The 27,697-nt window shown below is 44.5% G+C and overlaps 1 protein-coding gene across 4 annotated transcripts in view; it reads right to left on the bottom strand.

Moving 5' to 3' along the window:
• The window catches only part of LOC118365167 (KAT8 regulatory NSL complex subunit 1-like), a 75,887-nt gene that overhangs the window by 19,618 nt on the left and 28,572 nt on the right, over nt 1–27,697 (bottom strand). For all 4 annotated transcript variants that reach the window (XM_035747139.2, XM_052490701.1, XM_035747142.2 and 1 more), the window contains one exon: nt 22,244–23,609. In XM_035747139.2, the coding sequence (XP_035603032.1) occupies nt 22,244–23,514 (1,271 nt within the window). In that variant the 5' untranslated portion in view covers nt 23,515–23,609. The remainder of the gene's footprint in view (nt 1–22,243; nt 23,610–27,697) is intronic.

The raw sequence follows: 27,697 nt of genomic DNA, 5'->3' as shown, positions 1-27,697 counted from the left end.
ACATTTTATTTGACTGACCGACTAAGACCAACATGCCATAAGCACTGACAGGGAAACATGGTTTAAAGGGGCAATATGCGTTTTAAATGAATGATATAGGCCTACATCCATTAAAACAGTGGTGGGGTGACCTGCTTTGTTGTTTGAATCCCAGCTTGCCACTTCAAAACATGTTTTATAATGACGCCAGATCAAGGGTGGGCCAATCCTCTACAATGGCTTACAATCCTCAGGCCTACAGATTCCTCTACCATAGTCCTCTACTATGTAAAAGTGTGTTTAGACCAAGTGATGGAGGACAGATATCAAAGGCCCTCGCTAAATGCTACTATTAAAGATGAAAGATTATGTCACCGGCCTACAATTCATTAAAATTGAAAAGCTGAAATGTCAGTAAGTATTCAACCCCTTTGTTTTGGCATGCCTAAATAAGATCAGGAGCAAATATGTGATAAACAACTCGCATAATAAATTAATGTTGTAGTGTGCAATAGTAGTGTTTAACATGATTTTGGAATGAATACCTCATCTCTGTACCCCACATATAAAATCTGTAAGGTCCCTCAGTCGAGCAGTGAATTTCAAACACAGATTCAACCACAAAGACCAGGGAGGTTTTCCAACGCCTCGCAAAGGGCACCCATTGGTAGGGTGTACAAAATAAAATATTCCAAAAACATGCATCCTGTTTGCAACAGAGCAGTAATGTAATACTGCAAGAAATGTGCAAAGCAATTCACTTTTTGTCCTGAATACAGGGTGTTATATTTCGGGCAAATCCAATACGACACATTACTGAGTACCACTCTCCATATTTTCAAGCATAGTGGTGGCTGTCGCAGTCGCAAAAACCATCAAGCACTATGATTAAACTGGCTCTCATGAGGACTGCCACAGGAATGGAAGACCCAGGAGTTACCTCTGCTACAGAGAAGTTCATTAGAGTTAACTGCACCTCAGATTGTGAAGCATTTATTTGGGCTGCAGTTAAAGTAACAGACATCTCAACAGCTGTTCAGAGGAGACTACGTGAATCAAGCCTTCAGGGTCAAATTGCTGCAAAGAAACCACTACTAAAAGGTCACCATTAAGAAGAAGAGACTTGCTTGGGCCAAGAAACACATTAGACCCGGAGGAAATCTGTTCTTTGGTCTGATAAGTCCAAATGTGAGATTTTTGGTTCCAACCACCACGTCTTTGTGATTCGCAGAGTAGGTGAACGGATGATCTCTGCATGTGTGGTTCGCACCATGAAGCATGGAGGAGGTGGTGTGTTGGTGGTTTGCTGGTGACACTGTCAGTGATTTATTTAGAATTCAAGGCACACCTAATCAGCAAGGTTACCACAGCATTCTGCAGCGATACACCATCCCATCTGGTTTGCGCTTAGTGGGACTATCATTTGTTTTTCAACAAGAGAATGCCCCAACACACTTCCAGGCTGTGTAAGGGCTATTTGGCCAAGAAGGAGAGTGATGGAGTGGTGCATCAGATGACCTGGCCTCCACAATCACCAGACCTCAACCCAATTGAGATGGTTTAGTATGAGTTGGACCGCAGATTGAAGGAAAAGCATCCAACAAGTGCTCAGCGTATGTGGGAACTCCTTCAAGACTGTCGGAAAAGCATTCCTCATGAAGCTGGTTGAGAGAATGCCAAGAATGTGCAAAGCTGTCATCAAGGCAAAGGGTGGCTACTCTGAAGAACCTAAAATATATTTAGATTTGTTTAACACTTTTTTGGTTACTACATGATTACATTTGTGTTATTTCATAGATTTGATGTCAATGTAGAAAATAGTAAGAATAAAGAAAAACCCTTGAATGAATAGTTGTGTTCAAACTTTTGACTGGTTCTGTATAAACAATGTTTTGATTAAAATAAATAAATGACTTCTTATAGCCCATACAAACACATTGAATAACAGAATCGTGACATGGAACAACAAATCGTCCCCAAAAAAAGATTCTCTCAAATTTTGTGCACAAATTTGTTTACATCCCTGCTAGTGAGCATTTTTCCTTTGCAAAGATAATCCATCCACCAGTTTTCAGCTCATGAAACATGGGACTAACACTTTATATTTTAGTTCAGTGTAGTTTGTAGGCCAAACCTTTTTGTGCGGATGCGGTGGATTGAGACATCCAATTACAAAATAAATTTGGATTTCTTTTATTATGCCAATTAGACATTGATCTAAGGGTGTTAATCGCACTTTGTAACAACAAAATGTGGAAAAAGTTCATGTGAATCACTGTGTGATTAAGACTGTCTGTGAATCAGAAGGGGTTTATGTGACAACGGTAAACTCGTGTCCTGCATACTGCAGCTTCTTGTCATTTCAGCTTCTCTACAAGGACAATAATGTCCACAATCGAAATGCAATCAAATAGTGGCATTGTCTACATTTCAACAGAAAATTGTCTACATTTTCCCCCATACTCGATATTCCCCCCTCCCCATCCCTCCCCCATATCCCCTCCCCACCGTCCTCTATCCCCTTCCACAATACTTCTTTCCCCTAAACCATTAGCCCACTGGCGTGGAGATAAGGCAGTAGAACCCAGTAAATCACGCCTGTTGAATGATGGTGGCCGGCCGGCCAGGCTGAAAGGCTCCTCCGATAACATACCTGATTCTATAGACACCATGAGAGACGTAATCACAAGCCAACCAAAAACCTGGTCTGCATCCCAAATGACATACGTTTGATGTTAATAGTAGTAAACTATCGAGTGATAGGGTGGCATTTGAGATGCAACCCTGGCCCAGTACATTCCACAGGTTCTAAACATGGCCGGATGGGAGAGTGACTGGTGTCATTCTCGACCTCACTGCAATGTAGGTCAATGTCTCGCAGAGAGGAGATAAGTCGGGAAGAATAGCAGAGTCCTGCATTTGGAAGTCTTGTAAACAATTGTGGATGTTTTAACTGGGGGCACAGACCCAGACAAAAACAACAAGGCTTGTTTTTACAACCCTACCAAAAAAGGTAGAACACATCTGGTTTACATATTTGCTAGCTTCATAACACATAATTCTTTTATTATTCAGGACAATGGTTTTTGCATATGATTTCCTTTTTTTGCACACTGTTTCTTTCGGGGGCTGACCTCCACTGGAAAATAAAATCTTTGTTAAAGAACAAGGTTGAGGATTCCTTCCTATCTGGGGAAGGAGACACATCTAACCCCTGAAGGTCACCCCCCCCTGTCTGTTCTGCTGTAACCAGGCAGCTGAGGAATGCTGGAACACAGATTTAAAACTCATGGTTCTGGAATATGTTGTCAGGATTCTGTAATATGGGGCAACAGGCAAGGGTCTGGTGTTCCCAGCGAGAGTTACTTTGGGAAAATTCTAGAAAGGAACAGGAAACTAAGATTGACAAGACATGATGTCGCAACCCAATTTTTCATGTTTGTGTTTATGTTTGTCTTTTAGCGCCTGGCTTCCTGGAAAGTATTTACTCTCTTTCTCTGCTAATAAAACACACATGGAAGCTTCAATCCGTATAAAGAGAAGCACAGCTGCTTTCCAGGGGGGAAAAAAAATACAGATAACTCGATGCAATACCCTGGCAACACCCACAGCGTTTTTTGAAAGGGGTAGGACTATACTGCAATACATTTGGGCCACAGATGATTCAAAGCAAACGGTTCAATGGGTGTAGACCAGACGGGGATAAAAGACTGTAGGCCTGTATTCCCGGGGCCTTCTCTGTGCTCTGTGACGTCCCCGGCCGGCGTCTTGTTTCTAGGTGAACGGAGACACAGAATGTGTGCTAATGGGACGCCAGACCAGACTGTGGCCTGGGCCCAAGGGGGGGGTTCGTCCTACAGCCCTGCTGCTGAGACTTTAACAGGGTTAAGTGGGGCTGGAATGTTGGAGTCATTACATAAAGACAAAATAATGAGCTGGAGAGAAGGAGTAGGGGAGAGTGAAAGCAGAAGAAAGAGGAAGTAGTAACAGAGATATTACTAGAGATATGTATTAGTAGAGATATGAATTAGGGTGAGAGTTGAAGAGGGAGAACAGAGTGTGAATAAAGAGTGTGTGTTATGAAATTGTTGTGGGTTGGTATTGGGAAGGATACCCGGGTGGGAGGATGGGAAAGGGGAAAATGACGTGTTTGTAATAATATTGCGTGTCCGATTGCACAACCCACAGGGGTTAGGCAGGAACTCAGATACTAGTTTGAGGCTCCACTCCCCTGCATGTTCCAATTCCACAAGTCCCTATTGGCTCAGTCTTGTCCAGAGAAACATCACCATGCTGTCCAGAGATGGCCGGATAAGAGATCATGAGGGGCATTTAAATCCAGTCCGGATGAAAATATTGAGCTAAATAATATATTCTGTTTGCAAATATATATAATAATAAAATATTAGGCCAGGGATGTTAGCCGCAGACGCACCAGGGTTGGGGCCAATTCCATTTCAATTCAGAAAGTAAACCAAATTCCATTTAATTCCACATGTTCCTCATTTAATACCATTTTTATTGAGTTTTAGTGTACTTCCTGAATTGACTAGATTTTATCTGGAATATCCCCCAACATTGCACACCACTCATTTTTTGTCCTAATCCACAGCATATTCCTTCATGGGTTCCCACAGGGAGGCTGGGCAGCTGCATGTTATGATGAATCTTTCCTTAGCAATGCAACACCTTCGTAGAGTGGTGCCAGCCATCAACAGAGGAAGACATCTTGCCTTTAGCTGGTGATAGGTGGAACAGGAAGAGTTTCAGGTTCGGCTCCATGTGAACGTATTTCAGTGCCAATGACTTCAAACGACTTGTCCTGACAGCACACTGCTCTCTCTCTTCACCGGCTTCGATAGGGCTGTGACAGCCTGGCACCTATAATTAGGCTGTTTTACCTTTAGTTCATATTCAACCTATCACGTTGGCGCTACCATCGTTGTTTTCCTGTCATCTCCAGTCAACAGACTTCTCATTAATCAAACAAACCATGTTAAGTCTTACGTATTGTGACATTTCAGTTTTGTTGAATGCTGTAACATTTACAATTAAATTAAGAGAGAATTGATATACTGATGTATACTACTGTTGATGGGTGGTAAATCAAGTAGGCTGTCAATCTAAGTCGTGATGGGTGGAAAGGTGACCCTCTAGATTGTTGCACAGGGGAGGTTTCAAGCCAGTGTTGCATGCTCTACCATTCACCTTTGGACCATATAGGTCAATGAAAGCAAAATTACAAAAAAAGGACCATTTGAATATTCAAATCGAAAATCGAGATTCGTGAACTCTCAATACAACTACCACCGAAGGCCAAATGCTCTCTGTTCCTTGGCAACCGGACGTATTAATATTTTAATCGCAATAGGAATTTGCTTGACAAAGTCTCCCTCCTCCCAGACACTGTTAGCAAGCACTCGACACTTGACAGTAGGGTCGTATTCAACCTAGGTTACATGCTGCTTCATAAAAACATTAGGTGTAATTGAGAGTAAGGCTTAGTATAGACTATCTACCTGCATAGAATACAACCCAAACATTACTCAAAAGACTCAGACAGTACACAGGCCTTGAAAACCAGCCTTGGGCTACCTACAGTGTACCATACTCCCACTGTTCACCTCCTGCCTGTCTGTCAGAGAATATAACAACAACAAAAACATGACCCAGACAGAGCTGAGCAGAGCAGGGTAGAGAGGACACCGTGCTCCGGTGAGGGGTACTTGTGTGCTAGTAGCTTAATTACGACAGTGACGCTGGTGACAAGATGGGGCCAGCGACAGGGACGGTGACGTCACCCAGCAGAGCGGTGACTCTGTTGAACGAGAGGGGGAGGGGAGGGCTGTGCATATTACAACAACAGATGGGAGCAGCGATCAAAGCAAGCCACATCAAAGTAAGCCAAGGCTCCTAGTCTACGCTTAGACAACAAACACTGTACACAACAAAGTCTATACTGGCCATATAAGCAGACAGACGCAGGGACGTCGGCCCTATTCACATACAACCTTAAAATATAGATGTCGATACTAACAAATACATAGGCCTAGATGGGTCAAAAAGAGGTGGTGTACGAATCAATCTTACCAGCCATCCTTTATTTGTTGTATGAAAAGGATGACAGAGCTTACAGAACTAAATCTGTTACGGACATTAAAATCGTGGCTCACACAATAATCCATTATAGATTTTCAGAAGGACAAAACAACCTTGCGGTGGAGTTAATATCAGAATCAGTAATACAAATTGCCTCCATAGGTTGTAAGCTATGACTCGGCTAGCCTACCCTTTGAACATCTTTTGCCACGCAAACCAAGCGCCTATTCCAGTTCGTGGAAGGCCTACACATTACATAAATGTTTTCAATAGAAGTGGGAGCTGTGACGGCTGGGCTGCTGTCTCACAGACGGGCGCTAGGCTCCACTCCTCCTCCAGACTACTGCACCATCTGAACGGCAGCAGCTCTCCTCTATGTATTATTGAGCAGGCCAGACAAGGCAGGCTGCTGGGCTGCAGCTAGCTCACCGCAAGGTCTGGGCTGGGCCCTCCCTCACTCTAGGCTTAGCACCAGCCCTGGAGGAGACCGGCTCAATGTACCAATCCTAGCCTGGCCTCCTCTCTGTGTCTGATTTTGGCAAGGGAGATGACCAATTGTTTGTTGCCTGGGCTTGTATCAGTTGCCAATGTAAAAAAGTGTGGACAAAGACGAGCACATTACAATCACATAAAGGGAAAGATTTGTGTACCGATGAAATAGAATGATCGAGAATAAAACATGTTTTTAAAAAATGTTTTAAGGCAATTCAGCGGCTGAAAGGACTGTGGTTGAAATAAGGATTGGGGATTAAATGTAAATGAAACTAACCCTATATCAGCAGCATTCCAAATGGCATCCCATTTCCTATATAGTGCATTACTTTAGCCGTGGACTTTTGCCATAGGACCAACAGGGAAGGGAGAAACCCAAGATGACTCTTAGTGTTCCTAATGGCATCCCATTCCCTACCGCAGACTCTGGTAAAAAGTAGTGCACTATATAGGGAATAGGGTGCCATTTGTTAAGTAGCCTTTGGCTGTTGCCTGGATATAACATCAGTCTGACTGCCGGAGAGTCTCAATCAGCTGATGGGGTTAGTTAGCCTAGTGGACCATGTGAACTGCCAGTAATTCTACTCGGCCAATCTGGTTGGCTGTTGATGCTGAAACTGGAAGAGGAAACAGAGCAGCCTGTGTGCGTGTACGTGTGCGTGATGAATGAGTCTCAGGCCTTGGTAGAAGACTAGGAGTGGGCGTTGTGAATGAAAGAAATTAGTTTCTGTGTAACAATTGGAAAAAGTGTATGGGTGTCGATGTTCTCATGCCTTGTTTTGTGTGTGTGGGAAAGACTGGTACGTATCCATGCATTTTGATTTCGGTCTATGCATGCACCATGTCCAGTACCCACGCTGACTAATATACTCGTAACAAGCTGTCAGTAGTTCCAGTTGATTTTGCATGAGTAGACCTAGCCAATACCAAATGTGTGTGTCTTCTTATTCCACCTCTGAGCATCCAGTCAACTTTCTAGGCTGTTGAATGAGAAGGGACAAGGGGGCTGAGGAGGGGGGGAGGAAGGCCGAGGAGCCCGAGAGTCTGAGCTTCTGGCAGGGCAAATCCTTACCACGGCAGCGTTGGGGCAGGAATCCTCTTTCCAAACAAACCCTGAGCAGAGCCCAGTAGACTGCTCTCTCTTCCCCGACTCCCAGCATCTGTCCTGCCTGCCGGAAAATAAACTCAACAAGAACCCAGTGGCTTCCTCCATGGCACAGCCCACCGGTCCAGGAATGTGTATTGTTGTCCACAGACAATGTCAGAAAACAACAAGATTATCTCCAACGCATTAGTGCCTCCTTGGAATTAACACAAACACATACTCAGTGGAAAGTGTATTAGGTACACCACACCGTTCACAGAAATGGTTTGCTCCTACAGTCAAGTGGCCATGGCTTGCTATATATCTATATATCTATTATAGCAGGCAGACAGGCATCAAGGCATTCAGTTTCTGTTCGATTGAACGCTAGAATGGGCAAAACGAGTGACTTAAATAACTTTTGGGGCGGTATAATTGGCGGTTCCAGTATCTGCGAAAGGTCCGGCCTCCTGGGCTTTTCACATACGACAGTGTCTAGGGTTTACCAAGAATGGTGCAAACAAACAAAGAACATCCAGTCATTGGCAGTCCTGTGGGTGAAAACAGTTTGTTGATGAGATATCGAAGGAGAACGGCAAGAATTGTGCAAGCTAACATGCAGGCCTCAAAACGGACAAATAACAGTTGTGTTCAGAAAGGCATCTCGGAACGCACAACTGGTCGATCCTTGTCACGGATGGGCTGTTGCAGCAGACGACCTCCCTGGGTTCCACTTCTATCAGCTACAAACAAGAAGCGTCTCCAGTGGGCACGTGGTCATCAACACTGGACAATTGAGGAGTGGAAAAACATTGCCTGGTCCGACGAATCCCGGTTCCTGTTACGTCATGCTGATGGCAGAGTCAGGATTTAGCGTAAACAGCATGAGTCCATGGCCCCACCTTGCCTGGTGTCAACGGTACAGACTGGTGGCAGTGGTATAATGGTGTACGGAACATTTACCTGGCACAATTTTTTCCCTTGATATCAATTGAGAAATGTTTCCATACCCTGAAGAGTTCAGGCTGTTCTGGAGGCATAGGGGGGACTGACACAATACTAGCTGGGTGTACCTGATAAACTGTGTGTACATATAGGCCTAAGCACGCGACAGGGGAAGGAGGCTCACGCAGGGAGCATCAGGGCTTGTAGCCTTTAAAGCGCTTTCAACAGGTTTAGGATTACATGAGAATCTTAAGTAAAGCCTAATTCATAGACAGATTGATACACTACCCCCGACCCCACTGAGAAAATGTGCAAATATTGAGGTATCTGCGGCCCCATGACTGATGTCATGCTAATATGGTTAACATACATGGTTTCTGTTGACTTCCCTTTTCTCCGTAAAATGACATGCTATATCAAATGTAGTCCCGAGTTGTTGTGGTCTAAGAGAAACCACGTGAGGGTGTCAACTTGAGGAAAACATAGCGAGACGTCTTAAAATCTGATGCCAAAATCCTGTCCACTTACACCCATTGCTTTGCTTTTGTTTCCACTTTCTCGCGTGTAACCTTTGAATTACACCATTTATAATTACATTTTAATAGTTGTATTGTGTAGCAGTGTGTAGGCCTTTAGTTTAGTGTATATTTCTAGTGTGTCAAATCTGCCAACCTCCAAGTTTGGAGGGCACAGATGTCTAGCATGCAAAAATCAATTGGTTTACGGCCTGGTCTTAAAAAAAAAGGACTCAAAAGCATTGTAATTCCTTGGTCACAACGCCCGCCTGCCTCCATTTTGTAATAAACCCACTCCTAGCTGTGAGGTACAATTACGGGGGTAGTAGCCTACAGCAAATAAAAATCCACTGCGATATGAAGATGTTGTGTTTCTAGAGGATTCGAGCCTGGGGTGGTACAGTTTAGTGGACCATCGCGGTGCAGTCCCCAGTGGTCCTGAGGCAGCAGATAGCCTGAGCCCCAACCAGCCGGTCTTCTCCTCGCTCTCTGCCCTGTAATCTCATTTTCCATCCAGCAGACCTTTCTTCCACAGAGCAGCAGAAACAGGACTCATTTGGCCCAGGGATGAAGCATGCTCCTGGGGGACTGAGAACGCCACCCCTCCCCCTTAACTATAATAATACTTGAGACTAAGCGATATGGAGACCAAATTAATAGCAGCGTCATCTCTTTTATTTTTAGATCATTGTAACAGTCAGTTCCTCAACCCCCACCATTTCCAACTGAAACCGAGTAAGTTACTAAAAGTCAGTGTTTTCTAAAACAACAAAGGAGGGAACAAGTACATTAGACATTAAAATGAAATAGGCCAAGACCACCATGCGCAGCAGAAGACAAATACACACAAACCTTGCACACAAACCTTGCGAACTACACCCATTCACAAGCAATCAGAAAAGTGCCATATAGGCATGCGAGCACAAACACACTAGGCACATTAGCCTTATTCACACTGCCACCCACACACTGGAGCCCTTTCATTATGGGCCCGGCTCTGCGGGCGCTGCCAGTTACAGATGATGGGGTGGGAGAGAGAGAGAGAGAGAGAGAGAGGAGGGAGGGATAGACGGGACTATAGGAGGAGGGAGGGACTCTGCTGCAGGTACTGAGACAGCACACAGAGACGGGATGAGAAGAGCTCGTCACACACACCGAGCTCGGGCTAAGCCTATTGGGATAGGGGGAGGAGAAGGAGGCGGGGCAGCAGCACACTCTAAATGAAACCAAGGGTGTGCTGCAGCTACCAAGAACTGACCAGGAACTGATGAGCATACTAGCTCACACCTCCGCTGTGCCTCCAAGTACTTTATTACTATGGTAGGCAACCGTAGCCGAAATGTTGACCGCATCCAACCCTATCCAGTACATCCATACAAACAAGCACGTGCTCCATTGAACCGTAGGCCGTCTCAAATAGGCCTCGCTACTCAACTCGCTATTCAATGGAATAAATTGTCGTAGAGCTTGTTCAGCAGAAGATCACTTTGACGAACGCCATGCAAAGGGTAGGGAGACAAAGCCCAAGGCTGCTAGGTTCTGAAAGACTGAAAAATGGCAACCTTGATATAGAGCATCCAAATGTCATATTCCATCAACCCTTTGTCTCGCAAAAGGTCAGAGGAGTTCTCGCCGATAAAGCGTTAATCAGACTGATGTCCCAAAGTAATTCTGTAGGACCTGAAGAATCTGACAAGCAGAGCAAGAGAGGACATGCTGCTTGGCCTGAAATAGAAAATCCACATCCTTTTTTAAATGTATTTTTTATAATAATAATATAATAATAGAGGTTGATTGACTAATAAAGGCTCCATTTTGTATTAGTTGGTAGCACTGTCCCTGGTTAGCTTATCTATGCTCGTTTAATTTTTTTTACCAAGGTGCATTGGGTAGTCCAATGGGTATACGCTGTGAGTCACATGGGCCTTTATTAGCCTGGGGTGAAGAAATATTATCATAGATGATCACGTTACTATAAAATGCTCCCACTGGACTAGTAAGGCCTAATAAAAACAGAATATCCAAACACAGAAAGAAACCAAGCGAGCGTAACATGGAGGAGAGAGGCGCAGGTCAACAAGAAATCAAACCCTATGGGAAATGATACACCACAGTTCACAATGGCGGCACTCCTTCCTTTTCTCAGCTCCCAGACACACAAACTGGTCTGTCAGCCACCTTAGCTCGACTGGAGTGTGATGCACAACAGGAAACACATCGCCACACACGCACATGCACACGCATACCCACTTCCTGTATCTGTTAAAGAGCGGGAGGAGAAACTGAGAAGGCGATGCGACATCTGGTTTGTTGAACGAACAAAGCTCACTAGGTCTCTGCGCCTCTGACTCAAAAACACACTGCCCACATGTCGCACAAAAACAGACACGGCGACACAAACAAAGTGGCTCACATTGACAGCTCCGGAGTAGTGAACAGAGGGAGCTGCCCTTTAAAACAAGTCACTCTCCTCTCTCTGCTGCAGGCAACAGGATACCTGAGCAGCCAATCTATTCTATTTACACTGAATACCACAGCTACTTCTCACACACAGGCTCTATTATGTACCGTGTATGAGGGAGGCTTCACTTTACTTGGTTAGAACTTTTCTTTCTCCATAACATGTTGCTACAGCGTCACACGTTAGCCAGTTCATCCAAACCAGACACTAAACACGCCTAACCTTTCATACACACAAAAGAGAATATGAGCTGTGGTATTTGTGTTACAATAGAGCCGAGACCAGCTATGCTGTTATCTTGTTCCTGATACTGTGACAGATGTTTTACATGTGTGACCTGCTCCCCTCTAGCCGACCCCTCCTCTTGAGCACACACGCCATCTAAGGGTTCTTCAATTCCTTCTCGAGCAGCAGCAGAACTCATTTCACAGTGACATGACCAGGTTTTATAACCACTAACCAGTTCCCCTGCTGTCCCCAGCATCTCTAACTGTAGACCTAGGAGCTCCTCTTAAAAGGGAGGTAGGGTAGTAACCACATGTTAATATAAGTAGGTGGGGGTGGGGAAACCATCCACAGTCCACACTTCCCTTTAAATTGTCCAGCAGAGGGACATTTGGCCAATCAAATGGCTTAGAGGTCATTTATATGCAGAATGCAGACTCAGGCAAGGTGTTCACCTGCAGCCACAATGAATAAAGCGCTCAACCATGAAGGAACACACACGTTTATTTTGAAAAGAAGCACTGTCCACTAGAAACGCAATCCAGGTTATAACCTCTGAAGGGGAAAGAAACTGGTCAGGTTCGGATAACTTATGTCTAACACATGCAGGTGTGGATGAGACACTGGCACACACACACACACACACACACACACACACACACACACACACACACACACACACACACACACACACACACACACACACACACACACACACACACAGAGAGAGAGAGTGTCTTTTCAGGAGCACACACACACACGGGAAGTTCTGCTGATCTTTTCGACTTGTTCGGTCAAAATAACTACTCTTTCGACTCATTTAGTTCATTTGAGTAAGTAATACCCAGAGCACGCGGGACCCCCCTACCGGTGAACGATGAACAGAAAACTCACAAACCTCCTGGTCACAATAAGGGGATTTGTTCAAGCTGTAATATGCGACAGACTTGTAAAAGCGTATGCTTAAACAATTAACATTTGTTTGTTGATTGCTAGGCATAAAAATAAGAGCATTTCTTGGTGCATTTGAAATACGGTCTAATTATGGCCGCAACCAGGCGAGTTTGTGAACAACTGCTGGCGGATGCATTGCTTGACTGCCGTGAGGGTGATAGGCACAATATCGTCCGCGAACTACAGCACCTCAGAGGTTGTTGAGCAGAGGTGGTGTATGTTTTCGTTCTACAAAGCTGTGTCCATCGTAACATTCAATAATCAATGAATTGAATTCATTCTTGCGCCACACAATCAATTATCAGTTTTAAAACATGTATTTGTTTGTCTGTGCTGCCTGCAGCATTATCTATATTGCCTGTGCGCATATGGGTCTTTCTAAAAACTAGGGTACCAGTGAGGATTTACTACGCTGGACAACTTGTTACAACTGTTGATAAGTTATTCACTAGGTCCCCCCGTGTGGTTCTGGGATTTTTGCTCACCTTTCTTGTGATGATTTTGACCCCACGGGGTGAGCTCTTGCGTGGAGCCCCAGATCGAGGGAGATTATCAGTGGTCTTGTATGTCTTCCATTTCCTAATAATTGCTTCCACAGTTGATTTCTTCAAACCAAGCTGCTTATCTACTGCAGATTCAGTCTTCCCAGCCTGGTGCAGGTCTACAATTTTGTCTCTGGTGTCCTTTGACAGCTCTTTGGTCTTGGCCATAGTGGAGTTTGGAGTGTGACTGTTTGAGGTTGTGGACAGGTGTCTTTTATACTGATAGCAAATTCAAACAGGTGCCATTAATACAGGTAACGAGTGGAGGACAGAGGAGCCTCTTAAAGAAGATGTTACAGGTCTGTGAGAGACAGAAATCTTGCTTGTTTGTAGGTGACCAAATACATATTTTCCACCATAATTTGCAAATAAATTCTTTAAAAATCCTACAATGTGATTTTCTGGATTGTTTTTCTCATTTTGTCTGTCATAGTTATAATAATAATAATAATAATATATGCCATTTAGCAGACGCTTTTATCCAAAGCGACTTACAGTCATGTGTGCATACATTCTACGTATGGGTGGTCCCGGGAATCGAACCCACTACCCTGGCGTTACAAGCGCCATGCTCTACCAACTGTGCTACAGTTGAAGTGTACCTATGATTAAAATTACAGGCCTCTCATCTTTTTAAGTGGGAGAACATACACAATTGGTGGCTGACTAAATACTTTTTTGCCCCACTGTACATATATATATATATATTTTTTTTTAACCTTTACCTAGGCAAATAAAAAGAGATAGACCATAATGAGTGGGCTGGACATGCAGAGAGGTGAGTTTGGATTGATCTGCCATATAGCACGCGTCTGTCTATTTGAGCTGGTCAGTATGTCTAGGTAATCATGTCAAACGTGTTTCCCCCCCCTCAAATGTATCGTGTAGTAAAACTGCACAAACCTAATGTCAAGTGTACTGTTAGCTAGCTAACGTTAGCTGGCTGGCTCGCTAGCTAACGTTATGTGTATGCTCTCCACTCTCTGGAGGACAGAGTTTTGAAATCAGTGGAATTCAAGAATGATAGCTAAGGAGATTTTTTTTCTTGTGAAAAACTAATAATAATACTTTTTCCCCTTTCCACTTGTTAAAGATTCCAATTGATAGTGTTTTAGCCACAATCGGCCCCAACCCCAATTAATACCTTTGGGCACAGTCGATAGCGTGCTAGAAAGTTGAGGGTACAAAACCTGGAGGCCAGGTCATTTGATGCAGCACTCCATCACTCTCCTTGGTCAAATAGCCCTTACACAGCCTGAAGGTGTGTTTGGGTCATTGTCCTGTTGAAAACAATTGATACTCCCACTAAGCACAAACCAGATGGGATGGCGTATCGTGGAAGAATGCTGTGGTAGCCATGCTGGTTCAGTGTGCCTTGAATTCTAAATAAATCACAGACCATGTCACCAGTAAAGCACCCCACCTTCATTATTCACGGTGGGAACCACACATGCGGAGATCATCTGTTCACCTTCTCTGCGTCTCACAAAGACACAGCGGTTGGTAACAGAAATCTCCAATTTGGACTCAGACCAAAGGACAGACTTCCACCCATCTAATGTTCATTGCTCGTGTTTCTTGGCCCAAGCAAGTCTCTTCTTTTTATTGGTGTCCTTTAGATGTGGTTTCTTTGCAGAAATTTGACCATGAAGACCTGATTCACGTAGTTTCCTCTGAACAGTTGATGTTGAGATGTGTCTGTTACATGAACTCTGAAGCATTTATTTGGGCTGCAATGTCTGAGGCTGGTAACTCTAATGAACTTATCCTCTGCAGCAGAGGTAACTCTGGGTCTTCCTTTCCTGTAGAGGTCCTTGCGAGAGCCAGTTTCATCATAGCACTTGATGGTATTTGCGAATGCACTTGGAGAACCGTTCAAAGTTCTTGAAATTTTCCGGATTGACTGACCTTCATGTCTTAAAGTAATGATGGACTGTTCTTTCTTTTTGCTTATTTGAGCTGTTCTTGCCATAATATGAACTTGGTATTTTACCAATATCTTCTACCATCCATACCTTGTCACAACTGATTGGCTCAAATGCATTGAGGAATGAAATTCCACCAATTAACTTTTAGCAAGGCACATCTGTTAATTGAAATGCAATCCAGGTGACTACCTCATGAAGCTGGTCGAGCGAATTCCAAGAGTGTGCGAAACTGTCATCAAGGCAAAGGGTGGCTACTTTGAAGAATCTCAAATATATTTTGATTTTGTGTCCAAACTTTTGACTGGTACTGTATGAGAATGCCAAGGAAATATGTCTTTTTTTGGGACACACGCAACTCAATATTAGGAAGGTGTTCCTAATGTTTGGTACACCTAGTGTATTTAACCCCATATTTTTGGGGGCACAAAACTACCTCCATACGTTCATTTGTTTGTATGGGTTACCTTCAGACGAGGCCTCGGACACTTGTGGGGGCCGTAGAGCAAAACGGAGAACACAATCGTGTTTGTGAGTCACCCCCTTTCCATTGTCATTCATTTGTAGCTCAAACCATTCAGACGCCACACACACGTTTTTGTGAGAATACTGATTTTCGGGATGTCTTGTGGTCTAAAACGCCACTGTAGCTCTGCCACCTTCTCACAGAAAGTTTCAAAAGAGAGCACCAAATATAGGCCTACTCTGTCTTCTGCACAAACAACTCAATCTGAAAAAAAAAAAGATGTACATGAAGAGGAGCCTCTTGTTGACATGTTTTCCAATCCCCCTGGATTGTAAATAAGACTGATGTCGTATCATATAACATTATATAAACGGAGACTCCATTTCATTCATTTCAGAAGACAGTCTAAACCTAGTAGCCTACCATGCCCTGAAACCACACATGAACATGACCGTCTGTACCCCATCCATCTTTCAGGGGTATTCTTCCTAGGCTTTAAGTTATGCTGGTTTTCTAAGAGTGCCTCAATCATCTTTGGACGGGAGGCTCGGAGCCAGTTCGGTTCCCTTGACTCCAGTGGTGAAAAGCAAACACAGCGGTGAGAGATGGTGAACGAGAGAGTGAGAAAGAGGGTGAGGGAGAGAGAACGGCTATGCTTCAAATCATTGCAGTCACATCGCCACAGGCAGAGACATGTGTGGTGGTTAACTAGTATTTGTATGGTATTTTCCTACTACCGCAGAGTGTGAATGACTCTGGACAGCACTACTGCATACACAGTGTCATCGTGACTGCAAACACACAGTACGGAGGACTTGACCCCCATACCAATTTGAACATTAATAGATTCATGCATTTTAAAAAAGGGACTATTGCCAGGTAATATTAAAAAGCCTGGTTACCATCTACCATCCTGATGTGTGCCAAATCCCAAGGGCACATCCCAGGACTCCCAAAGTGCACACTGGGAAACCCTTGTTTCAAATGTAACAGAGAACAAAGAGATCCGAGGCCAACCTCCCCGGAGAGCAACAAAAATTACTTAATGCCATTGTCTGCCTATGCATGGCTTGCTCTTTGAAGTTTGAGGCTGGTATCTGTATAGCACTTTCTGACAACTGCAGATGTGAAAAGGGCTCTACGCATACATGTGATTGCATTGGAGTAAGAATGAGTCTTACAACTACTTTATAATTTCACTCTGTAGCTATTTCTTGTCATTGTGTTGTGCAGCCATGCTGTGGGTGTGTTACATAGCAGGTTCCATTTTCAATGAATCATAGGAAACATTAACGAGCCAAGAACAAGACATTTCAATGCCACTTCAGGCGTGTCTTGTACCCGTGAAAGGACGAGGCCCACCGGCTTATTTAAACTAAACTATTTTTCTGGTGGTTGCCCTAGCGAACTATTCAGTCAATGTGCTTGGAATTGTTTTAGTAAAGCCCAATATAAATTCCCAAACCAGTTATATTGATCTATCCGGTAGCAATGGAAGGCACTAGCATCTTGTCCTCTGGCCCTGGGATAGGCCTAAACTTGGTCAGATGCATTGGCACATCCTTGCAGTAACATCAGTTGAAACATTCAGCTGGGTTGTGTCCATCAGGCACTAAATGGAAGAAGTGAAAGAGGAAGGGACTACCTGGACTTGTCCAATAAACGCTCATGTTCATTTTCTGTTGCAAAACATTTTTTTTTCTAAATCAACACAACCCTGATGAGGAAAACACTACCATCCAACCCGCACGGCGTTCATTGTGTGTGTGTGTGGGGGGGTGAACCATATCCAACTTCAACAATAAGCTACATAAAGCCTTCCTGAGAAGGCAGGCGTGTTGTCGTTTCAATCCCAACCCATTAATCTAGTGGTGGTGGTGGGTGTCTGCTAATCCAGCATGCTCGTAATCTCCAGACTGATTAAACAGACAGTCTAATGCACCATGTGCTACCCAACACTGCTTTCTTTTTACATCAAGATTTGTCTAGTTGGAAACATTCTGGTTTGATAAGAATTATGAACAATAAGAATGATCTATAACGAAAAAATGTGGCAAACAGAAGTATTACTGTTGTGGCAAAAAACAACAACTATTTTGTAGTGTACCCTTGCTTTGGGGCGAGATAACATGGTCATTACGGACATTACAGATAGACCTGTAGTGTGTGAGAGGAACAGATGAGGGCCATTTGAGACGCCACATTACAGTTGAGCACTGAGCAGCTAGAGTCAGTCCGGGTGGTTTTTTCCCATTCACTGCCCAGGGGTGCAGCTGAACAACAGGACCCGGGATGTGGTGCGGACTGCAGAGAGGACACGTTGCATGGAAACGTCTAGAAAAGGGCTAACGGGGCCTGGCGTCAGGCTGAGAGACTGATGAACAGATATACCAAGGTGAACGTATCAACACAAGCCAGGGAAAGAAGAGACAAAAGGAAGGCAGAAATAAGAGAGAACAGACGGAACGGACATAAAGACGAGAAGCACCCACGCAAAGAAATCCAAACCAACCCACTTGCTTCGAGGATCCTGCGAGCTAAATGGCTCGACTGGAAAGCCAGCGGACAGGTCAGCAAGCACGGAGGAGCAAGGACGTAGTGGATCCATTTGTAAATGAGCAACTCGGGTCCTTAAATCATACGAAGGAGTCTTGGCAGAGCCCTGTGAAGCACACAGAATAATTGAAGGACAGGGCACATAAGACCAAGCCTGTTGTTCCATAGTTTGGCTAAAACGAGCTTAGTTCCTCTCATGCTAACTAGCCTAATGTAGGCCTAGGCTACAGTTATGTGCCAAACAGCCATGTAATAAAGGAAGCTGAGCGAGCATGACAGGATAAACAAACTGCTACAATTATGGTAATAAAACAAGAGACTGGGAACCAATCAGGACTAAGCTCTCACACACACTAGTAACAGAAGGAAGAGGTCGGTAAGTGCTTGAGGGCTTTACTTATTTAAAACTTTGACACACCTCAAAGTCATCTCTCCCAATTTCCTTGCCATTGTTTTGGTGCAGAAGAATATAAAATACAGTTTTGCACTTAGAGCAAATTGGGATGCCAAAAGTATTGGTACAAACGGATCTCACACTCATTTGCATTAGGTCAACACTCACATGCCCCACCGTCACTCAATATATTTCACACCAAGTTTAACATCAGTTGGAGGAAGGATAAGGACCTATTTCTCCATATTGCATTTGAAGGGATTGAAGGAAGAAAGTTATTGCACCACAACAGTACATTAATACATGAGGCTGTGTGGAGATTCTCCTTAAGATGAAGAGGAGCCTGTGAGAGGTGAGCACAGACGAGGAAGAGAGCGAGAAAAAATAAATAAACACTACAAAAAATATAAACATCCTGTTAGCAAAGGCAGTGGGTGTGCATAATGGATGCTTGGCTAGTCTCAGGCTTTGAGACAGACAGCTGCTACTTGGGCTGATAGGAGGTGCTGGTCTCTGGAAGAGGCAAAAAAAATGGATCGGACATTGAAATGCACCAGAATAGGCCTATCATTATCCTGAGTCAGTGCACTGCAGCACTAAAGCTGAAGGAGGAGAACATCAGAGCCCATTTCCACAAAGCGTCTTAGAGTAGGGAGTGCTGATCAAGGATCAGTTTTGGCTTGTAGATCATAATGAATAAGATTATATGGACAGATCCTAGATAAGCACTGCTACTCAGACGCTTTGTGGATAAGGGCCCAGAGCCTACTGGGCCATGTTGATCGGACACTTACCTGCACAGGTGACCTGTCCTGCATTTCAAACATGCTCTCCAGGAGCAAGATAGGTTTACCTGGGGGTGTTTTGACATGGAGAAGGGGTTCACGGGGAGAAGAAAGGTCCCCAGAGAGCACATGATTCTCAAAGCAACAGTATTTCACAAACACATTGAGCCTATGAATGAATAGATATGAATCTAAAAACAACTCCTGTTAGGTAGAATTGAAAGCAATAGAAAATGAGCACCGGCCACCTGCCAAACAGGGGTATATTTTGGCACTGGCGGGTAAGAATGTCTAACTCAACAGCCATGTTGGCACGTGGTAACACTTTGGACTCCACAGTTTGAGTGCTACATAAAAACAGTCAAGTATGGGTACAAGTGGGAGTTGTGATTTTTGCAAAATAAATGCTGCAGTAGCAGTTTTCAAAGTATTTCTGTCGTTTGGTTTCATATCTGGTAACGCACAAAGAAATCTTAATCCTAACGTTATAGCTATCCCACCTCGCACAGCAACACTGCCTGTCTGGAGGGCTGTGAGCACTGAAAGATTTGTTTATAGAAGCAATGGGTACAGGCATAAAAGTTGGTCTAATTTACTTAAGTCTACCACTTTGTCCTTGTGTTTCTTGGCTATTTACATAGTTTTGTTCACAAGCTCGGTTGCTTTTCAATGTTTGAGTTTGCTCTCACAGCTAACAAAAAGAGGCATCGTTGGCCTCTACTAGTGACATTGTCACAGGCACATGTGATGACTTGAGTGGCCCTGTTACCAAGTTACCTTAAAGGGGCAGCTAAACATTTGTTAAAATACTCCGGTCACAGAATATTAAATCGAGCAATATACCACATTACTTCTTTCAAGTAATACATTACTTGTTTTAGAAACATTAAGCATGTTCATCTGTTTTTCTTTGTGTAATTATAGTAAAATGGATATTTTGTCTGGTAAAAAAATCAGAGTAGTTTGGTAAACCGCTACACCCCTATTGTAATTACGTGTGGGTCAGGACAAACACTGCGTGCAGACAGACATACAAGACATCACACAAATCAAACTCGTCCTCGGGGGATTGCTCAGAGCTAAAATGACCTTATTGTGGCTGCATCAACACCACCATAGCGACATCAACTGGTCTGGAAAGAACAAGCTTTCCTTACACAAGACACAACAGACATCCAGACACACACACGACATGGTAGCACCATCAACGAGCTTGCCAACCTAAACTATGAAAAGCAGGAATAGGTCTGTCTGTCTGGTGAGTTTAAGTGTTTGCAAACATGTTATATCTGTTCATCATATCCACGTCCATAACATTCTATGAGTCATGTACAAAAAAAAAAAAAAAAGAAAAACAAAGTCCCCCTCCCTCTCTGCAAGAGGAGTGCCCTGTCACTTCTTAAAGGTGCAGGCACCCCTATTCTCTTCTCCCACACAAACAGCCAGACATAGACTGTAAAAAACAGCAGCGGGTTCATCGTGCTCCCTCGCTCTCTCTCTCTCACTATAATCTGCCTGGAAGTAAGCCTATTTGGTCTTACGCAATTCGCCATGTGACCGACCAACTGCCTTCATCGTGCCTGAATGTAGGTTATCCCTCATGCCGTCGGCCCGTCTTTAGCTTTAGTTCACAACATTCAAACAAGGCCTCTGTGACTCTGACCCAGTCAGGCTCACGTGGAGTCCCAAATGGCTCCTTATCCTCTACATGGTGCACTACTTTTGATCCTAGCCCTACGGGCCCTCGTCCAAAGTAGTGCACTATATAGATTGATGAGAATGCCCATGGGCCACGCACTACACTCAATAACCAGTGGGCCTTGTGGAGCTGGATTCAGAGGAAAGCTGCAGGGCTGACTATAAAAAGATCCAAACATAGTTGAATAACATGTGGGCACTGAGGATCATAAAGAAAAGGCCAATCCAACTGAATAGGAACATCTAGCATAACCAGGAAAAGCTAGCCAGCGCTATTCAAAAAGTTAACATAGGACCAATACTGAATACTTGAGGGTGAAATGTCAATCTACTCCTACATCATTGCATCTGCATGTAAAAAAAAAGAGATTGAAACACCCACATAGGTTAAAATCTACTCTTACGTTGATCACATTAAGTGACTCATCCAATGGAGTCAACAAGGCAAAGGATCAGCAATATCGGACATAAGATAACAACAGCACTGGAATTAACCTAACCGGGGGCCATGCCAGCTTCTTCTGGATATCTCTGCCTTCACTTCTCTGGTAAATGCCTTAGATCCAGGCTTATCCCTGAAGACATAAAAAAAAGTGTGTTTGAAGCAGAGGACAGCACTGCACCGCAGCATCAGAACACAACAGGGGTTTCATTCACTTTCATTACCCATCACTTCCATCAGGGTGACCTTCCACACAAAGGAGGGTGAAAGCCACATCCTCATGAACACAGGACCAGGAAGATGTACCGCACACACACGCGCGTGTGTAAGTAACATGAATGGGCCTGGATTGGGCTTACTTTCAGCAGCAGAGAGTGGTAAACTGGAGATGAACCCTGAAACTGGCAGTGTGTTACTGCTAAAACAAGGCTACAGATCCCCAGTGGCTAACAAACCAAGCCTGGATGAAGTCCCTCCCTGTCACACACTCTAGCATCGTTGTATTTTCCACTACTTCAGTCGCTGACTCACTCTCTGCTTTCTCCCCATCCTAAACTCCAATTTAGTAAACATTCCCCCATTCAAAAAAGCCCATTCCACTCTGTCTTTATCCAATTCATTTTACTGTTGTGCTGAAAAAAAAAACCTAATAAACATTTTGTCCAGGTATTAGGTACTTACAGAGAGATGTGTCGCTGCTCGATGTCCACCTTGGTGAGCTCGTCCTCCTCCACGTCAGTCTCTCCTCCGGAGCTGCTCTCTGTGGCGTCCGAGTCGAAGGCGCTCTCCGTGGACCTCAGGTTGGTGGTGCAGCTGAGGGACAGACGCTCCAGCTCCGCCGGTACAGAACCGTCCTTCAGGAATCGCCCAAGCCCCTCCCTCTCCTGCAGGGTGAGAGGGGCGTCCTGGCCTCCTCGTCTCCCGCCAGTTCGGAGGGCATCCAGTGGCCCCAGTGTGCTCTCCAGGAGCCCACCCAGCTGCTGTTGGACGTGGTGCTCCACCTGCTTGGCCTGAACCACCTGGAGGCGCTTCCTCAGGCGCCGTAGACGCCCCTCAATCTCACCCTGCCGGCTCTTGCTCTGCTGAGACCGCTCCTTAACGTCCACTCCAAGGCTGCCCATGCCCAGGGAGGTCTGTCGGTCCGTTGGGGAAAGGGATGATGTGTCCGTGGCCAGCGATGGTGGCCGTTCGGAGGGTTTGCTGTCGGGGCAGTCCATAGGGGTGTTGGTGGAGGCTGCGGGGGGTGCTGGCTGTTCAGGGTTTCCAGCAGGGTTGTAGGACAGTCCTGTGGGCTGCTGGTGCTCCCCTCCCCCATTGATAGGAGAGTTTCCTCTAGAGGCAGCCGTGTTGGGTTGGGGCACCGGGGAGTCCAGTCCATGTCCAGCAGGAGGCCTGTTATTACCTCCATTGACCGTTGTCATACTGTCCCGGTCCGGCCCGTTTTTGGCAAACTTCTTAGCCACGCCGTTGACCGGTGGGCTTGACAGGGCAGGGGGACCACCTCCTCTGCTGTTACTCATGATGCTCTTGAGCTGCTCCTCTGAGAGCTCCAGTGTCTTGTGTTTCCTGGGCAGGAAGCTGGGCAGAAGGCCGTGTTTCTGCAGCAGGACGCCTTGCAGCTTAAGTGACTCCTTGGTAGAGGGAACGGACGTCACGTCTGAGCACAGGTACGACGCCACCAGCGGCTGTAGTTTCCCAAGAGGTGTGGAAGAAGCCTCGTTGCTTCGCGTCAGCTCCTCATTCCCCTTACCTGTGATGGACCCCCCGTGGGGACCGCGCTCTTCAGAGGCCTTGCGCTTGACAGCGCCGTTGCTGGAGACGAGGATGTGACTGGTGCCGCCGTTGCTCTCCACACCGCTCGAGGAGAGGTTGGAGGAGGGCGGAGCCAGTTTGAAGCGGATGCGGTGAGCTTCGGCCGGCGCGTCGGTTAGAGCGGGCGCCATCGCAGCCATGCAGCACAGGGGGGGAGGGGGGGCGGGCGAGGGGGCCTCTCCCGGTGCCGAGGCCAGCTGCACACCACCCACCTACTGCCTCGCCAGAGGACAGCCTAGGAGAGGGAGGAAGTCGGAGAAAAGGAGAAAGAGGGGTAGAGAGAGTTTGTGTCAGAGATTTACATGAACACAGCACAACATCCGTGTGCCATTTCAAATGTTCAACCTTGACAAATCATCATTCAGGGTCATCCAAACCAGTCTTACACCACACCAAGATGATTCTGTGTGATGCCTCAATTTTGCCTATAGTAGTCATAATGATCTGGCCCCAATACCACATTACTACTCTGCAAGAAAACCGGTTGCTGAAGCTTTGAATACATATGAACCCATCAGATATCACTGACATGTTTCTGGAGCATAGAGGAGCAGGTGTGTAGATGAAACCATAGCTGGAGGATAGAGAGTGAAGTGGGGGGGAATTTACCAGCACAACTACATTGAGAGGAGCTATGTAGCTTAATTTATGTCTGCATGGGACACAAGAGGCAACAGCTGATCTCACAAAATGTAGGTCAGAGCCCTAGCTGGAGCGAAGGCCTACCGAAACGCCTCCAGACAAGGGGGATTTCAGCAGCCAAGCAGTAGACTAATGTTGGGGGGGGTGTGATGGGAAAGTACCCTACCAGGGGTCACATCTGTATTTTCAAAGTATTCTCATGGAGCTCAGAGGGGGCTTTTAAGACCCCGTAGCCACGCTAAGCTCACCGTTTCAATGTGCAATTTGGTTAAATATTTGGCAGGCTGCCTGGCTAATGTAATTCAAGAACAAGGGAGGGTAGACTGAGGAGAAGGCAGGTAAATCCTAATGGTGGAAGGAAAAATATGTAGGTGGCTGGCTAGCTTCACAAGTGCAAATTCTTCTTACATAACTGCTCAATGGAAAAATCCAATATAGCTAAGAAATGTTCAGTCATGAATACAAACAGGCCAGGCTGACAAGACGCTACATGAAATCACTATTCATTTTCTGAGAAGTAAACTAAGAGGGATAGAGAGAGAGCAGATTGGTGTGTTATTATGCTCTGAAAGGGTGCCGTGCTGTAAAACTGCAGCTCCGAAGGGTGTGGTGATGGATGACACAGGTGTTGGGTTACATTGTGTAGCTGCATAATAGGATAGGCTACATGCTCCATCATTTCCTATTAGATTAGGGCTAGGCTTAAAAATCACAAAAAAAGGCAGTGTTGTGTTCAGCTTCACTACATTTGTCAACAAATGCAATAACGTAAAGAAATGCAATAATGTAGAGAATCACGTAGGCTTGTCTTATGCAATCGTGTAGCCTACGTCTTCATTACAAGGCAAAAACAATGTCCCCATGTTTCATCTTCAAGCTAAATGCAAAGCATTTGCTGGGCTATCGACCCAGTACATCAAAAACCAGACATTCAAACTATTCCTACTTCCTAGATGTTAAATTCCTTTTTCCAATTTGACTCAAAACATGTATGTTGCAATAGTGATCGTTTCTCAACGGGGGTGTTTTCTTAACAGTCACAAGTAAATGAGGAAATATGGACCTATCGATGTGTCGTTGAGCAGCTGCAATATTTTACGCAACAGCGCGAGCAAGCAGAAAGGCAAGAAGTTCCCAAAAAGAAACTGAAAATGCAAATGGCAACACCTTCAAAATAAGGCCAGCTGCTGAGAACTGACGAGGGGGGGAGGGACGTGTCATATTCATCCTAATCTTGTGATAATGTTTTACTCAAAATGCCTTGCGTGTGACAGCCATGGATAGGCTGGGACGAAGAGTTACTGCAGTAGGGGGGTGGGGAGGTGTGAGGAAGCAAGTTGTTCCCCTCTGGCCAACCACATCTTATTGACAGCAAAACACTGACAATCAATTGAAGCTGAATGACAGTCAGTGCAACCAATCAGACAGCTCTGCACGATTGGTAGGTGGGGAATGTTGAACAGCAATGCAGATCAGGGCATATCTCCTCACAAAATTGGGGGAAAATGTAAGGGAGAGAAAGAGTACAAGAGGGGGACGGGAAGGCCCGAGTCATTTGAGTTTATCGAAAGCCATTTCTGGAAGCACTTTTCAGAAATGCTCTTTGGTGAGTTTTCCTAAGGCTGTTCCCTTATGTTGCTGGTTGAGTGGGGAGACGGCTTAAGTAGTGAACAGATTCTAGAACATTCTGGAGGTGTATGTTTACCTGAGAGGTCAACTTAACCGTGCTAATCTGAACCCATCATCTGTGCTGCTGCTACCATATGTTGAGGGGTCAGGTGGGGATGGAAGGCCCCACTTTAACCTTTTTGGGATAGGTTGGAAGCATTTTCACTTTTGGATGAATAGCATGCCCATAGTGAACTGCCTCCTACTCTGTCCCAGATGCTAATACAGTGGGGCAAAAAAAGTATTTAGTCAGCCACCAATTGTGCAAGTTCTCCCACTTAAAAGATGAGAGGCCTGTAATTTTCATCATAGGTACACTTCAACTATGACAGACAAAATGAGGGGGAAAAAAATCCAGAAAATCACATTGTAAAATGTTTTATTTATTTATTTGCAACTTGCACAATTGGTGGCTGACTAAATACTCCCCCCCCCCCACTGTATATGCACATTATTATTTGTATTGGATAGAAAACACTCTGAAGTTTCTAAAACTGTTTAAATGAGGTCTGTGAGTGTAACAAAACTCATATGGCAGGAGAAAACCTGAGAAAAATCCAACCAGGACGTGGGAAATCTGAGGTTTGTAGTTTTTCAACTCAGCCCCCATTGAAGATATAGTGGGATATTAGTTATGTTTCACTTCCCAAGGCTTACACTAGATGTCAACAGTATTTAGAACCTGTTTTGACGATTCTACTCTAAAGGAGGGGCTCATAAGGTCTCTTTGAGTGAGTGGTCTGGCAGAGTGCCACAGCCTCTGTCTGGCGCGCTCACGTGAAAGGTAGCTAGCTACCTTCCACTTCATTTGTACAGACAAAGGAATTGTCCGGTTGGAAGATGAATTAAGTTTTATGTTAAAAACATCCTGAAGATTGATTCCATACTTAGGTTGGCATGTTTCTACGGGCTGTAACGGAACTTTTGGTCCGACGTTCGGCGCGACCTGAACGCGCTTTTGGATTTGTTTACCAAACGCCCTAACAAAAGAAGATATTTCGACATAACTGATGAACATTATCAAACAAATCAAAACATTTATGGTGGAACTGAGATTCCTGGGAGTGCATTCTGATGAAGATCGTCAAAGGTAAGTGAATATTTAAAATGGTATTTCTCAGTAATGTTGACTGCCTAATATGGCGGGTATCTTTTTAGGTGCTTTGTTGTCAAAAGGCTGTACTATTGATGGTTTGCATGGTTTGCTATCTCCGTAAAGTTTTTAAAAAATAAATCTTACACAGCGGTTGCATTAGGGAGAAGTTTATCTAAAAATTCCATGTATAATAGTCATATCTTTATCAATGTTTATTATGAGTATTTCTGTAAATTGACGTGGCTCTCTGCAATATCACCGCATGTTTTAGAACTACTGAATGTAACGCGCCAATGTAAACTCAGATTGTTTAAAAAAGTGTTTAAATATGAACTTTATCGAACAAAACATACATGTAGTGTGTAAAATGAAGTACTATGAGTGTCATCTGATGAAGGTCATCAAAGGTTAGTGATTCATTTTATCTCTATTTTTATCTCCATTTCTGCTTTTTTCTTTGGCTGGAAAAAATGGCTGTGTTTTTCTGTGACTTGGTGGTGACCTAACAATCGTTTGTGGTGCTTTCGCTGTAAATCCTTTTTATATTCAGACACTGTGGCTGGATTAACGAGAATGTAATCTTTAAAATTGTGTAAAATACGTGTTTGCTTGAGGAATTTTAATAATGAGATTTTAGTTGTTTTCAATATGGCGCCCTGCACTTTCACTGGCTGTTGCGGGGGGGCCATGTTAGTCAGCTTGTCTATAATTAGATACATGTCGTTTATCTTCTGTCATTACACAGTATGTTGCCCTAGAATACAAAATAAACCATTGCTTACCAGAATATCATAAATCGATAGAGTGAATGCTTCAATCTAGTTGACGTCTGTAAAGTTCTCTGTCATCTCTGATTCTTCCAAGGAGAAAAACCTTTTAGGGACCAGGGAGAAAATTAAAATGTCCAAATGACATCA

Source organism: Oncorhynchus keta, chromosome 32 (assembly GCF_023373465.1).
Source record: "Oncorhynchus keta strain PuntledgeMale-10-30-2019 chromosome 32, Oket_V2, whole genome shotgun sequence".
In the NCBI taxonomy this organism is placed as follows: domain Eukaryota; kingdom Metazoa; phylum Chordata; class Actinopteri; order Salmoniformes; family Salmonidae; genus Oncorhynchus; species Oncorhynchus keta.
Note: the sequence above shows the minus strand (reverse complement) of the source record. Positions and strands in the feature narration are given on the sequence as shown.